Source organism: Scedosporium apiospermum, assembly GCF_000732125.1.
Source record: "Scedosporium apiospermum strain IHEM 14462 chromosome Unknown SEQ_SAPIO_0111, whole genome shotgun sequence".
In the NCBI taxonomy this organism is placed as follows: Eukaryota; Fungi; Ascomycota; class Sordariomycetes; order Microascales; family Microascaceae; genus Scedosporium; species Scedosporium apiospermum.
This window is the reverse complement of record NW_015971812.1, coordinates 282,769-298,330: the sequence shown is the minus strand read 5'-3', so window position 1 is coordinate 298,330 and position 15,562 is coordinate 282,769. Positions and strand designations below refer to the sequence as shown.

Here is a 15,562-nt window from a genome sequence, read left to right as displayed (position 1 = left end):
AAAAAAAAAAAAAAAAAAAAAAAAAAAAAAGGGGGGGACTCTGGATCACTTACGGCGCCCATGAAGACGGTACAGGGCATGCCAAACTTGGCACACACGGTCGCGGTAGCGACACCATGCTGGCCCGCACCCGTCTCCGCGATAATCCTCGTCTTGCCCAGCCTCCTTGCCAGGAGAATCTGACCAATGGCGTTGTTAATCTTGTGACTGCCAGTATGATTCAAGTCCTCTCGCTTCAACCAGATATTGGCGCCACCAGCGTGCTCCGTCAGCCGCTCGGCCAGGTGCAAGTGTCCCGGACGGCCCATGTAGTCGTAGAACGACCTGAACTCATCCCAGAAGGAGGGATCGTTCTTGGCCTTGTTGAAGCCATCCTCCAGCTCGGTGAGGCAGTCCATCAAGCTCTCGGGCACGTACTGCCCACCAAATTCGCCGAATCGGTCGGGGATCTTGCCGTGCAGGGCGGCTAACTGGGCGACTAGGGCTTGGTCCTGCTCCTCGGAAATGTTGTGCTCGACGGCAGGGCTGGCGCCCCTCTCGACAAGGTCGGCATTGGCACCGCCCTCGAGAGTCTCGATGGTTTCGCGGCCACAGAGGTAGGCGCAGTATTTACTTACATCCTCGAAGTAGCTGTCGGGGTCGGAATTGTTTAGGGTCGTAATAATCTGGCTACCCACGACGACACCATCGGCAATATCGGCAACGCTGAGGAAGTGCTCGCGGGTGCTGACGCCGAAGCCGATAACGGCGGGTTTGTCGCCGCTGTACTGCTTGACGCGTCTGATGAGTTCGGGGAGGGAGGTGCTGAGGGTTCCGGTGGCTCCGGTGACGCCCATGCGAGAGACGACGTAGATGAAGGAGTCGGCGAGTTTGCAGAGGATCCTCATGCGGGCGTCGGAGGTGGCGGGGGCAATGAGGGGCACATACGAGAGACTGGTGGTCGGGAGTCAGCGGACATGGTTGTTCCTCAAAAGGTTGGTCTTGCGACACTATTGTATAAAGGCAAAGAAGCAGGCGCAGGAACTTACCCGCCACGCGAGCACAGCTGGCGGAAGGAGACGGCCTCCTCGGGAGGCAAGTCGACGACAATGAAGCCATTGACACCAGCCTCCTTGCAGCGCTGAAGCAGGCGATCCTCACCGTATTTAAGGAGAGGGTTGTAGTAGCCCATGATCAACACGGGGGCTTTAAGGCCTCTCGAGCGGGCATCCTGGATCATCTGGATGGTGGATTCGAGAGTGACGCCATTTCGAAGGGCAACCTATTCAGAGTCCCGATGGTTAGTCAGAGGTGGCTTCGCAATATATCGTATATCGTCTGGGTTGGTTGGGGGGAAAAGGCAAAACATACGGTATTGGAGGTCTGAATGGTGGGCCCGTCGGCGATGGGGTCGCTGAAGGGTGCGCCGACTTCAATGACATCTGTGTGAGTCAAGCAAGCGTCAGTCCCGTCGTATACTCTCGATGCAGTTCAGGGAAGTGCCAAGGTCTTGGGAGGTGAGGATTCATGGGCCATCGGTTATGGGCCATGGTATGTGTGGTATGTGTGGTATGTGTGGTATGTGTCATAGATCGTACCTGCGCCTCCCTTCTCGAGCGCGAGAAGGATGTTAGGGGTGTCTTCAGGCTTAGGGAAACCAGCAGTAACATAGGTAACAAGCGCAGCCTGTCAAGTTTGCCAATTGAGCTCGTTAGCAGGGTTTCCTTTCATAAATTCGTCCTCCAGTTTTAGTCTCGCTGGCAATAGTGTCAAATATTTTGCCATCGAACTTTTTCCCCATCCTCTTTTTTTGGATGCATGGCGGGGCACATGGAGGGGGCGGGGTTGACAAAACATTACCCTCTTCTGGGCCTTGCAACGGCGGAATGTCTGGCGGAGGCCCTCCATGATGATGGCAGATGGGATCGATGTGACTGGGTATAGAAGCAGACGAAGGCACAGGGGGAAAAAGAAGGAACGGAGTAGGTTGGACGGTCAATTGGGGTCGGAATCTAAATCGGAGGCGAAAAGTGTCGCTTTTTTTATATTTTGTTGTCTGGGGACGAAGTAGAGTTGTACACTGCGAAGTACACAGGTCGAGTCACACAGTCACTCGCACCTGCACTCTGTACCTGGGGCAACTGCGAGGTATGACTCTTTCCTTCTCCAACAACTACCAAATAGGAAAAGTACAAACGGAGTCGGCGTCGCACTCGGATTCGGTGTCCTCGTGTACTTTGTAGCTTGTACAGGCTCAAGTACACAGAAACGACCCAGAATCATAATCGTCTCCCTGAGGCAGAGCCAACTTTCAAGTCGTCAGCCAAGGCAGGAAGTTCTCGAATATAGAACATCAAGTGTTCTGTGACCTTGGGGACGCTGGTATTGCGTAGTTTAACAACATCAAGCATTTTTCACCCCACTATTTTTCTTCTTTTTTTATCCTCCTATTTCGCCATCTGGGGAAAACCCACCTAGACGACACACGACATCTTGGGACCTGGACTGGACTGGACCCTGATGCAGATTACTACCCCACTATCACCAGACATCTCCAAGACGTAAGTGTCTCGTCCGTCCAATTGCCAGCGCAGGAATTCGCCTTGCCATTGAACTTATCCGACACACGTTGCGTATCCGCCACTGGGGAGCTACCCGCTTTGCGAGATCGTCGTCGTTAGTCATTTCATTGGAATTTAAAACGTCCTTTGGGAACTCTGGTCAGTCTGTGTCCGTCTGGGTAAAAGAAGACACCCCGAGCCTCGGTCTACATTCTTCAACCTCTGCTTTTTGGAGCGAAAGTGTCTGGCACTGATCATCTTAGATTAGAAACAGCCATCTGTTTCCAAGTCTTTTTGCACTCAGCATTAGCCAGTTGAACAAACTTTTAAAGCTTGCCTATCCATGAGACAGTGATAAGAGTGCCATTGGTGACAAGGGTACCTGTGTACATAGAGGGTTCTTCCAAGGATGGAGAAGCTGCCAGATTTTGTGGGAGTCTGGAAAAGGGATGTTCCGGATAAAGACTGTATGGAGTACGCAGCGAGGTGTACAATTGTATTGACTCATTTCTTTGGTTTCTTTTCAGGTTTGAAAACAATCACGTTTTCAATAAAGTATTAGGTTATCAAGTTCAGTGGCTAGTTCTATTAGTCTTCTCTGAGCCCTTGGCACTGTCTTGTGTCTTACAAGTTCACCAATATTCCCTTCGACACATCCACTCTGCTGGTAAGACTGCTGGCATCGTAAAACTCATGTACGAGCTCGAGCTCGCCAACGCGAGGATCGCGCAAGGCCCGAGAGATAGCAGCCCTGACGCAGAGGAAGCCATTTCGGTGTTTCTTCGCCAGCACTTTCAGGGCCTGCTGGGAGCACGCGCAAGCAAAGGTTTCCCCCTCACGGCCGGGGCAGCAGTCTCCTCGCCTTGCGCGCCTTGCGGCACAGCTTCGCGTCGGGCTTCTCGCCCACGTCTCTTGCATACACAAGCAGGAACTGCTTCCAGATCGTGCCCAGGGGGCTGACTTTCTCGACCCCCTTCTTCTTGCGGCCACCCTTGCCTTCTTCTTGGCTTAGGAGACCCAGATAAAGAAGTTGTATATCTTGCTGATGGTGGTGGACTTGAGGCACGTCTTGGGATCGAGCCGGAGAACGTCGACGCAAAATCTAGTCGCGAGATCTGTCAGCACGCTCCTCAGCACCACAGCAAGGCATTGCGTGGATTTGCCGCGTCCACTGCTCCTTGACCGCGCCCAGCTGCTCTATGGTCTTGTCGGCGTAGTCGTAGTCGTCGTCGAATTCTTCCATGTGCTGCTGCACCTGGGACCCCTGCCAGACAGGCTGGCACATGGCCAACCGCAACTCCTCCGACAAAACGAAGAAGACCCCTCAAGTCGCACTGCCTTACTTAGCTCTTTTATAATCAAACACCCGTATTAGGTAGGAGCTTTAGTCTCCAGTCTAAGAGTCTTGCCAGAACCCGGCACATGGCCCGGCACACGACCGCTACACTCCGTCATAGTATTCTTACTCCCCGCCATTTTTCGCCCATCCTGCGCCCGAGGACAGGACCCTATACTTACTACCCGCGCCCCACCGCACAAAGATCGCAGCTCGTTCACAGCGGGTGGTCTTAGGTTTAAAGCCTATCCAGCAACTCACCTCTCTTTCTACTTTGTACCCCTGAAAAGCGGCCCAAAAAAAGAATGATGTCCTCCCCCCCGCCGGTCTTCGGGCGTGCTGTGGCAATGATCTAACAGAACATGGCATAGCCTGTACGACCAACCGACTCGTCCGCCGTATTCACCAGGCACCAGGGGATACGAGTCTAGAGCATCGCCGCGCGTAGCCCCGCCAATGGGAGCGCCGTGCTGCAGCAGCAGGCGGATGACAGCTAGCTGAGCGGCTGCACCCTTGTCGTCCTGGCTCTTGTCATAGGGGCTTGTGTCGCCGAGGAGGTCGTCGATTTCATACTTGGCGGGCAGCTTGCGTCGCCGCGTTTTGGGCGCAGGTCGCACGTCCATTCCGGCCTCTAAGAGAAGGGGCAGAAGCTTCAACATAGCGGGATAGCCGAGGCCAACCAACCGGGGCCAGAGGCACCTGCCCAGGTCGGGATCGGCGCCCCGGTCAAGGAGGTGTTGTAGTATGCGCGCAATTGTCTCTGATGGTTCGTGGTCTGGCTACCTCCACAAGAAGACCACACAACCAGCAGCATATTGCTCGCTTGGCTTGCCGTCAGGTGGTCGGAGAATGTGGGCGACTCGAGCAGCTCCCAGGCCGACAGCCATCTCGATGCACATAGAAAGGCGTGGAATAGGTCGTCTGACACTTCTGCACCATGCCGAACCAGCGCTCTCGCTAGGTTTGGGACGTCGGACGGGCATCTGAGCTGGTAAAAGGCCAGTAGCTCTGTGGGATCGTTTTCTATGTGCTGGCTGGCTAGAAACTGCTCGGTCAGCTCGGCCCGCCCGAGCGCGCATGCCATGTGGACAATGGTCGGCATCCCTCGAGCGTACCCCTCCTGTCGTAGATATGGGTCAGCGCTGTTGGCGAGCAGCAGAAGCGCAGTAGAGATGCGGTTCCCCATGACTGACAAGCAAAGTGCCGTGACATTTGACCCGGGTATAGGCATGTCGACGTTGGCCCCGTGCCCGACCAGCCACGCTACAATATCGTCCAAACCTTTCAGCACTGCCATTTGAAGAGGCGACAACGAAGGACGAGTCGTCTGCGGCATAACAACTCGGGCTACTCTATCAAGCCCGAACCAGCCCAGGGAATAAGTGGATTTGCAGCAGCGGTCAAGGGCAGCAGAGTCTGGGCGGTAAAACCGGGCCACTTTGTCAAGAACAGTGAGAGCGGTCGTTCGAGTCTCTGGCTTGTTTGGGTCGGCATTTTCCACGACCCAAAAGACGGCAGATCGTGTCCCTATATCTTCCGGGAAGGCATGTAGCCGGTATAAAAGCGGTTCCAGCAGCTCCCGATACGTGCGACTGGTGCAGCTGAACGTGGCGAGGCTACAACACGTTAGATTTTCGCCGACCATGCAGACCAGCTCGTTGGGAAGCCTGTGCATTACGTTAGTGGTTGCATGTAGTGGTTGAAAAGGTTTGCAACAAGACTTGACTTGACGCCTTACGTCTTCCGAAAGGAACGAAGATCTGCACCTTGATATAATATTTATGCCACCAAATTGGGCGGGTTCTGCCTGCGGGTTCAGCAGCGTATTGTCTAGGATGCGGGACATTGGAATACTCTCCAAATTGAGTAAGCTGAGAGCGTGTAGTAAACAAAGACCAGGAAGCAAAGACCATAGTAGTTTGCGGTAAAGAAGAAGAAGAGCACAGGATGGGGCGGGGGATTGGCGGTAGTCCTTGGAAGGAGATGGAAAAGCAGGTTGCAGACAGCTAACAATTCCAGGGGTCGTCAAGTGCGAATCTTCGAACCTTGACACTGAGCAAGCAACATTGAACCTTCCAATTGTGGCAGCGCTGTCAAATTGGCCGTTGTTGCCTTTGGTTTTGGTCGCTTTGTTATAATCAGAAGGGGCGATCCGTTGCGATGGCCGAGGAGGTGTCAGTTAATTTGGTGTGTACTACGAGAGTAATCGAGACTTCGACTCTGCTCTGGAACAAGTAATGTGCAAGACGGAAAGAGCTGTTGAAACGATGGCGAATGATTCAAGTCGCTATCGCTATGATAGCCAGCAGCAATGTAGGTCTGGCGTTTGTAGATCTAGTGGGTTGTTGTGGTAATGTCGATGATGTACGATGTAAAGTGATTCCAGCAAGCGGGTCCAGGAAGACTAGGGTCTAGATTGAATTAAGTGCAAAATCCCTCCAGACTTGGTAAGGTCTTCAGCTTATACGTACTTATGAATAGCTTAAAGAGTGGGGCGAATGATGATTATTTTAAATAGTGTTAGTAGGCATGATGCTGACGATGTCAGTGAAGTTGAAGGCGCTGGTAAAGCTAATGGTTAAATCGAGGGTGCTGTGCTCTAAATGCTTCTCAACTCTGAAATAGCATCCATATCAGTACCTGAAGAGAGTCCGCCTTGGTTTCACTCTCGCCAACTCATCAGCAGCCCAATACCGCACAATGAAACCGAAGCTGGAGCTGACTAACAATGTCCAACGCGGGGAACAAAGGATCCTCAACATCTCGATCCTCGACGCCTCGGTCATTATGGCGATGGACACTCCTCCACTCCCTCTCCTCCCCCCCGACGCATCCCGAGCTGCCCTTTTCTCTCCTCTCCGAGACAGCAGACATCGTCAGCGAAGCTAAATGTCGTACCCCTTCTATCGACACAGCCATTATAAAATTGCAATGTACTTTGGATGGTGCTTAGACCGGTCTCCTTTCCCGTACTGACCATCTCCCGGCGCGCTATCTCCTCGTTAACGAGACGCCAGGGAGCCCAAATCTCACCCGAGCGTACAGGAGCACTCCGAAGATGAACACTGGAACGAGCAAACAATGTCTTCCCTGGCTAAACCACTTCTCTAAGCATGTTCGCCCCTTGCTATTCCTCCTCTCTTCTCTTAAACCTTCGGTGGGTATTGCATCAAGTTTTCTCTCACGTGGAGCCACCCCCCGTAAACGCTGGACTCCGCAAGGTGAGGCCGAGGAGGCCGATGCTCTTCGGGCAGGCCTTGATCCAGAATTAGTCAGTATTCTCTCGGATAGGTCACGACTGGAGAGTGCTTTCCACGAGCTGCAACGCCTGAATGCCGTTTCGGAGACGGGTAATCAAACGTACACGTTGAACGAAGCCCTAGCGACTCGTGTCCTCGGCAGCCTTGAGCAGAATCTACCGTTCTGGCGGGACCAGGCATTGATTGTTATGTATCGAGGAATCCCATGGAAGTATTTGGAGATGTGGTAAGTTACACTACGACTACAAGTGCTGGACGGAGACATGTACTAAGGGAGCCTAGCAAACTTGAGGAGTCGTTTTTGCCGCACCTTCAGCACTGCCTCGAGGCGTTCCATAGTCATTTCGATAGCCTACCGGTAAATATTAGAACAGACCTCGCCCTCAGCCTCGTAGAGGCCTCTCGATTTCCCGGTATGCAATGGAAGAGGTTTATCGTTGACCAAGCAGAAGCTGCTGCATGCGGCTCAGACAATTGGTACCTCAATTCCAGGGTCGCATGTTCGCGCAGCCTCTTGAGTAGGATCTCTCAGAATGATACAGGAGGCACTGCTCTCCTTGCTTCGGAGCAAAACCATTCACTAGGGTCAGTGGACCAGCGAGTACACGCACAGCTCGGATTTGAAAAGATTGAATCTTCATTGAATGCAATCCAGAAGGAGGATCTTTCTAAAGCCAAGTCCGCGCTGCAAAGCTGGACAGCGTACGACCAGCAGTGCCTATCTTCTCTCGAGGAAGTCGTGCTGTTCCGCCATGCTATACTACTGGGAAGAATTTTACGGTATCAAGGTGAATTTGAGACATCGCTAAGGTACATCAACCAGGCTTTTGAAATACAGGAGCGTCGCAAGGACCTCACATTTAACGACGACCTCCGCGACCTTGCCTGCGACAGGGCTGACACCCTCCGCGAACTGGGCCTGCCTCATCTCGCCGAGACCGATCTCCGCGCCGCACTTGAAATGCAACCCCCTCACCTTACCTCTTCTGGAGGTGGATCCCTGCTTGACCTGTCGCTAGCCGAAGCTCTCTTCGCCCAGGAGCGTTTTGATGAGGCGGAACGCCTCTGCCACGAGATTGGGTTGCGGCCACGTCTTTTAAGGTTCGAGAAGCTACGTCTACACATCACACTCGCGAAGATTTACCACGTCAGGCGTGACTGGGACCGAGCTTTTACTTCTTGGAGCCAGGCATTGGTGGCAAGTCAGGCATTCACGATGACCAACGGGCATACAACCCGTATGATTCTCCGTTCCATGTGCTCTGTCTTACATGCTCTCGGGAATAAGCGTCTTTTGGAGGATACGCAGCAGCAGATGAAGATTTTGCAGGATACGGCACGTCCAGGGGGTATTCTATACTGGGTTGCTGGTCTTCGATGCTGGTTAGATGATTTGCTTTCGAAAGAGCACGGGCGTCTCGACTCTGAAGGGGGAGGGATCCCACTGAACGGGTAGCGTATTTCCGTCGTCTAGGTGTAAGGGATAAATATACCCCATTTCACATCGTGGTTCCCCGTTCGGCCTGAATAAGATCCATTGATCTACCACACGCTGCCCACGTTCGGCAATCTTCTGAGCAATCTCTTGAGCATCCTGTTTAGAAAGGACGTGGTTCATCTTTCCCTCCAAAGTGCTCACATCCGCCAGGGTTCCGGTCCTAGAGGCTTTTTTTTAAACCAAAAAAAAAAAAAAAAAAAAAAAAAAAAAAAAAATGGCCTCGGAAATGGTCTCGATCACACGTTATTTTATCTGGAGCTTCCTCTTCCTCGCACTATTACCCGCTCAGTTGGGCCCCCGGTTCCAACTCCATGTCCTGTCCAGCCGCCAATGCGGGAATCGATCTGTTCACTAGCCTCTGCGCCCCGGTATTCGTCACTTGGGAGCTCTACACGCTTTGGGAGGGTCTTCGTCGTGAGTCACTCGTTGACATTTTCACTGCATTTCGAAAACGTACTTCGGAAGTTCAGGTCGGTCTGGTACACGTCAGTATAATTGCATTACGCCCTTCGGGGATTTGACCTCATCTCACATCCTCACGACCGAGATATATGCAGTAAGAGTCATAGAACCTTTGGGCGCCGTATCCACTTGTAAACGAATCGAACCACTTGTCTGCATCTCACATACCACTAACTCAAACACACTCAAACACTCAAAGAAAGGAAATGAAATAACCGAACTCCGTATTTTGTTCTGTGTACTCGTTTAACTATTATACAGTCCATGTGCGGATGAGAAAGAAACCCTCAAGCTCATTACACGTAGGGAACGACGTGAAACAAAAGAAGGTATCCTCCTCTTAACCGCGAGGGACAAAAAAAAAAAAACCGGCAAAGAAAATGCCGTTCCTGGTCTCAAGTGAATGAATGGTGTCTAAAGTCTCGAAAATGCAAGACGCAAGATCAGATATGCCCACCCCTCCAATGCTGCCGTATGAAAATGCCGAAGACAAAGGAAACATGGGGAAGAACGGAAGAAACGTCAGAAACCAAACAGTCGAAGAGAGCAGAGAGCCAACCCAAGACTCAAAACCGTAAAACCATCATTAATACCAACCACCAACGCCAAGTCACACCCTTCCTTTCTCCCTGTCGTCTACTCATCCCTCTTCGGGGACGCCGGTCCATCCTGCCGCTGCACCTTCTTCGCGGCCGGTCCATTAGCCATGTCCGAAAACGGATTGCCGTCGTAAATAGGACTGGCCAACGAAGTCGTGTACGCCCTGCCCGCTCCTCCACTGGGCTCACCGGTCTTCTAGATCCGGTTATCCTTTTCAGAGTGGAACGGGTTTTCGGGTACGTTGCTCGGTCCTCCGTCCTGCTTCTGTCGAGAACCGTATGCTTGTCCTCCCGACGACGAGGCTCTGTACAATGCCTCTCCTCCCGCGGAGCTTCCTGTCTTGATGTTGGCTACGGGAGGCGGAGCGGCCCTGTTGCTGTAGTACTCGTCGAATCCGACACCGTAGGAATCATCCCTCTCCTGTTCGGCACGCGAGGATCCCAAGTTCGGCGCGCCACCGCCTTCGCCGCGCGTGCGCTCTGGCATCGCCATGCCTACGAACATCCGGACGATGCCGATGAGGACGACGATGACGTAGAGCATAAAAAGAACCCCCGAGATAGTAGCTTCCTTGGCGATGCCATTCTCTAGCTTGTTCACAACCTTCTGGACGGCGCCGGTGACTTCGTCCGTCGTGACTGAAGATGGGCTCGCAAGGAAAGTCGTCAACTCCGAATCACCGGAGATGGACTCGTTGGCGCCGAGACTGAAGACGTCGTCGGGAAGGAGAGGGAAATTGATGTGTGCCTGGTCATGCAACCAAGTAAGACCCTTCTGTACAGCCTCGATCTTGAGACCGATGAGGCAGCGGATGAGATCCTCGGCCGGCTTCTTGAGCACGGTATCGCCAAAGAGGGTATCGATTCCCTTGCCCATTTCCGACGTGAACATGTTGATGGTGTTGTTGACGGCTTCCGTGCCCTCCTTGACGAACCCGAAAACATCATTGTTGAGCTTGTCATTAAAGTTGATGATGACGTTATTGGAGTCGGTGGCCCATTGCTTCGAGACGTCCCCGAGACTAGTCACGACGTCCTCGGCAAAAGCGCCCACCTCACCCGCCAGCTCGGGAACCTTGTCCTGTACGACCCTGAGCACGATGAATTGGCAGAGACAAGAGAAGAGACCCGCAATAGCGAGCGAGAGGATGAAAATGGCCGGGAGGGACGTGCCGTAGGCGATGCACCAGCGAACGAGAATCTGGTTCTTTCTCTTGAACCGCGAGGCAATCTTGATTCCCCACGCGGCCGTCATAGGCCTCGACGCAATGTAAACGACGTCCATCGAGTCATACTCACTGGATGAGATAATGCGGGCTTGGGATTGCTGACGTCTCCAGCGCTTGATTTCGATCCATCCCATGGGTATCATGGCGAGGATGGCGAGGATGATGATGACGGTGATGAAGGCGATGCGAGCCGACTTGACCGATTTGTACAGCTTGTCGAAGAAATTGTTAATGCTGTCGTTGTCCGAACAAAACGTCAGTTTCTGCTTCTGGGCGACCGGGAACACATTTTGGTCAAAAGTGAAGCCTCCAAGGGAGTCGTTGATGCCCTTCTTGATGAGATCGAAGGGGAAGGAAAGGGCATGCTCGGTAAGGTTCCTGACTTCGTCGAACGTCGGGATATTCTTGTTGAGGGTGTCAATATCCGAGACGAAGCCCGAGGTGTCGATGTTGAGATTCTTGAGCTTGTCGACGGCACTGGTAAAGTCCACCTTGGGAATGTCAGGCAGGAGACCGCCTATAACGGATTTCTCGATCGAGTCGGCAAGGCTGTTGACCTTATCCTGCACTGCCTTTGCGTCATTGGAAATTCCGTCGGCGATACCGGAAATAGCGTTATTCATCGCGTTGGTGAACTTCTCAACGACCTCGGCGGCGACATCGAGGGATCCGTGGATGATGGCCGTCGCGAGACAGACGTAGGTCGAGGTCATCATGTTAATGACAAAGATGATGAGGTTCTGGATGACGGTAACGGCAAGCTCCAAGGCCGACACCAGGCCTCGAACCGCCAGCTCGATACTGGACGCCGTCATTTCGTTGACGCCCCTGGAGAGGAAATGGGGCATCGATGACACGGTGCTACCAATATCCTCGACCTTGGTGCATGCCTCGAGCGCCTTGATCTTCGCGTCACCGATATTGTCGTCGACATCGGCGACGGCGATCATGACGCGGACGAGCACGAGGACCAGCAGAACGGTCCACCTGTTGAGCCATATTTGAGACAGCCTGGCCTGTAGGCTAAGATAGGGTGTTTGGTCCGGGACAGTATTGGCTTGGGTCACCTGCACCTTACGCAGGTCGTCAAGCTCAATCGACTGCGAGCGAAGGGAACCAGGAACATCGGGGTAGGCAGGGGGCCTCTGGCGCCCCCCGAAGCGGCTAAACATGTTTAGCCTGGTCATTGAGAATTAATCTCGTGTTCGTTGTCTTTGGGGTTTAAGTTCGAGTTGAAATGTAGTTTCGAGGACGCGTGCGGATAAAGGAATGTCTCTCGAGAATAGAGAGTGGAATAGGTGGAAAATGGAAAAGAGGAAGAGAGTCCAGGACTCGAGGAGGTAAACAGAACGTGGCAGAATTATGTAGGAACTCGGGGTTCTCGATCAAAGTCTAGCAAACAAAAGAACACAGAAATGAATAGAGAGTCCACATGAATTATGTATTAGGAAGAAATCATGGAGGTCTCTGCGTCACCAGGACGAGAGATGTGAGAGAAGTGAACTAAGAGGAGAGACGCGGTGAGTAAGATGCTATCGTGATTGCATTGTGAAAGGCTAAGTGCGTCGCAGCAGTTGAGGGGTGAATATTGAAAGAAAATCAGAGAGTAGAAACAAAGAGAAGGGTATGAAACGAAACGAGAAGGATGATTAGAGTAAAGAACTGGGAATAATGAACATTAAAAGGGGCGGTCGGGTTGAATGAAAGTTGGGGAGAGGTAAAGCTGGTAAAGACCTTATGGGTCTGGGCAAAAGCTGGAGCTCTGCAACTGGTCAGGCGAGGAATTGATCTTAAAGCCAAGAGAATAAAGATAGCAACATGCCCTTGTCGAGGACTTCTGGCTGGACTTGAGCAAGGACAAAACAAGGACTTACCTCGAGTGCAATAGAGGCGGGCGTCTAGGGAGCCTACCCAGAGCTCGTCGGTTCGCCGAGAGTGGTCGAACTAGTACCAGGGTCGAGGTGTGGGCGAGCGTGTAAGTGGACGTTGCCCTGCGTTTCGGGAGTGGTCGTCTTGGCCGGATTGACCACGCTTGTATGGTCCGGTAGGAGAGCGGGGCGCTGGTCGGCGCTTAGCGGAGTGTCCTGTCAGTGGTTGGCCAGACCGGGGTCACTGGGCGGAAGACCCACGATAGTGTTTCGGCTTCTTTGGCGCTGGCGGCTTCGACGCAACTCGACTGGTGGAGGAGCAACGAGAAATGAGCAGAAATGGGGATTTATTTTTGGGCGATCTCGTGACTCGGGAAACAGAGAGAAGAAAATGGGTCATTGATAGCACGATGATGCGAAGAAAGAATCCTGAATAGGTGCATCTGAGGCAGAGGATTTATTGATCAAGAGTCAAATAGCAATGATCCCCAAGGGTTCTGGGGCGAGGGATCGATCGAGCCATTTCTTTTTATCGACCGAGAACATTGAGCTGCAAGTGAATCCGAGTCGTCATTCTTGTCAATAGACCCATTCATTGAATTCGCAGCAAACCATGAATAGGAGACGAGATTAATCTGGATCAAAGCCGTCAGTCGCCCATGATTCAAGCAGAGAAGGAGCCGACGGCTTCGTGGTCTCGAATCTCGAATCTCGAATCTCGAATGCATGAGCCGGTGACATCTGTGACGACGATTTATCCACTGAGTCGAGTTTTTACTTGTTTGTGACTACCGGGTAGTTGACTCGCCTATCCAGCGGCAACAATGGACGTTTGCTCTCATTCTTGCCCGCTGGCAAATACCTGCACCCAGACCGAGGCAGCTAGCTCACATGGTCCAGAGGAAGTTTCAATGCTGTTTAGAAAATGACGATGAATGGATGAGCGCCTCTGTCACTCATACTCGCCGATGCCCAATAGGCTCATTAGATCCCAAGCGAAGGCCGGCCCTGGCGTCACTGAAGCTTGTGAGTGGATGAGTCTGTGGGTTTCGTGGCGGTGCTAGTAGGTCCGGTTTTTGAGAGATCTCGACCTGCCCTGGCTGGTGCTTGAAGCCTGAAAGCCCAGCCTCTTGGGCTGATGTTCAACGAGTGACTGACTGGTCGAGCAAAGGCCTTCATTGTCCCGGGCAAACCTTGCTAGAGCACCTAGAAATCGGAGGCCAAAGTTCAGAGACAACTTTAGAGGGGCGGAAAGGCGGGAATTGATGGATCCATCAATTGATATTCGTTTTTTGTAAAATACGAGTGATGCGAGCGAGCCTTGGGCAAGGTCGGTTAAAAGAACAGAACTGGATCGTAGCTGCCAGCGCCAACTTCATTGTCACGTGCTCGCCTTTTTCAAGAGGTCAAGAGGGAAGTCGCGGCCTGGGGCGATCTCGTCCATGTTTCTTCGCGATTATTCCAAAATCTGATAATCATTGCAAGAGCAAAAGATGTTGAAAATGGACGGACACTGAGAAACTACCTGCCAACGCTGTCTTGGCAGGCCCTAAGCGCCCGTTTCAGCCCTAACCGCACTGCTGTGTACGATTGGACAAGAGCTCAAGTTAAGCTTTCCCGCCACCTCTCTCCTCGTTTAGTTTCTCGGACGATCTTTTCCCCTCGTCAACGCAGGTACTGTTAACATCGAATCGGCTTGTCGCGGAGCTTAACACGAGACGGGAGCACCGCGAATCTCAGTCTCCTACGCAGATGCCCACCATTGTTTCTTTCTTCGAGCGTTACCGAATCGACCCCAACTGTTTGGGCCTATTTTCTATCCCACAAGTAGTTCCAAACCTCTACGTCAGACGGAGCCTTGGCCCTGATGTGGAGATTACTCTCCCTCGTCTCGATTACTAGGGACTCCAGGCATAATACACAGGTAGACGGCATTGCGCTTGGATATGTTGTGCCTCGAAGTACCTTCGGAACTGCACCCCGGAAATCCCACGATGAAGCTACACCAAACGCCGTCTCCGGGGGACTTACAAGTGGCTCAAGCCAAAACTCACCGCTACGGCGCAGATTAGCTCGTTTTATCGTCCAATCCAGGAGTGCAATCACGCTTTCTCGGCATTTTTTCTCTCCCTTTAGTTTCCATCATCATCATCAAATTCAAGTATGCTCTTCTTGCATTTTCTTTGATCGAGAGACCGTAGGCATTGTGTATCTGCCTAGTTCTGCAGAGTGAGGGACGAAGCTTGACTATGATGCATAGATATATTTTATAGAACCGATCTTGTGAAACATGAAACGTCTTGCGGGCTTCCTTGCCGGATCAAAGTGCGCAGCGATGCCCGTTGAAAGAGGAGTTGGGCTATTATTGAGCCCTTTGTTCGAGCTCCTTCTGACCAACCCATTCAATCCGGGAGACACCGGCCTTTTCAGAACTCCTAAAACATGTTCATATCGCTCAGAAAGAAACAGCGGAAAGATCAATAAAGAATAAGAGGGGGGAGAAAGTGTACATACGGTCTTTCTCCTCCATCTAACAGGTCAGGCCCCATGCAAGCAAACATGATTTGCACCTCCATTGCATGGCCCGTTCCATCGACCCTCGCCCTCTTGATACCTTTCTTTGACAGATTATTCCATTAACATAGAAACCGTTTGTTCGAAACAACTGCCTACATCCCCTGTCTGCAAGGCGGCCTGGTTGTCCCTGTGAGTTGCCGTGCGTTTTCCTTGTCTAGTCATCTGGAAACAATGAGACAGGGCGTCGCAGAAG

General features: G+C 52.3%; 2 protein-coding genes and 2 pseudogenes across 2 annotated transcripts; 1 reads left to right on the top strand and 3 right to left on the bottom strand.

The window, feature by feature from the left end:
* Positions 1-50: 50 nt before the first annotated feature.
* Positions 51-1,887, bottom strand: SAPIO_CDS7876 (annotated as a pseudogene; the record flags this gene model as incomplete).
* A 1,277-nt stretch (positions 1,888-3,164) lies between these two features.
* SAPIO_CDS7875 (uncharacterized protein) lies at positions 3,165-5,107 on the bottom strand (the record flags this gene model as incomplete). Its single annotated transcript, XM_016789651.1, has 5 exons — positions 3,165-3,291; positions 3,380-3,642; positions 3,724-3,863; positions 4,262-4,507; positions 4,561-5,107. 5 exons carry the CDS (start codon positions 5,105-5,107, stop codon positions 3,165-3,167), a joined length of 1,323 nt encoding a protein of 440 aa, XP_016640768.1.
* A 1,827-nt stretch (positions 5,108-6,934) lies between these two features.
* On the top strand, positions 6,935-8,592 carry SAPIO_CDS7874 (Uncharacterized protein; the record flags this gene model as incomplete). Its single annotated transcript, XM_016789650.1, has 2 exons — positions 6,935-7,362; positions 7,419-8,592. The coding sequence occupies 2 exons, from the start codon at positions 6,935-6,937 to the stop codon at positions 8,590-8,592; spliced, it is 1,602 nt and encodes a 533-aa protein (XP_016640767.1).
* A 1,299-nt stretch (positions 8,593-9,891) lies between these two features.
* SAPIO_CDS7873 lies at positions 9,892-12,096 on the bottom strand (annotated as a pseudogene; the record flags this gene model as incomplete).
* Between the last annotated feature and the right edge of the window lie 3,466 nt (positions 12,097-15,562).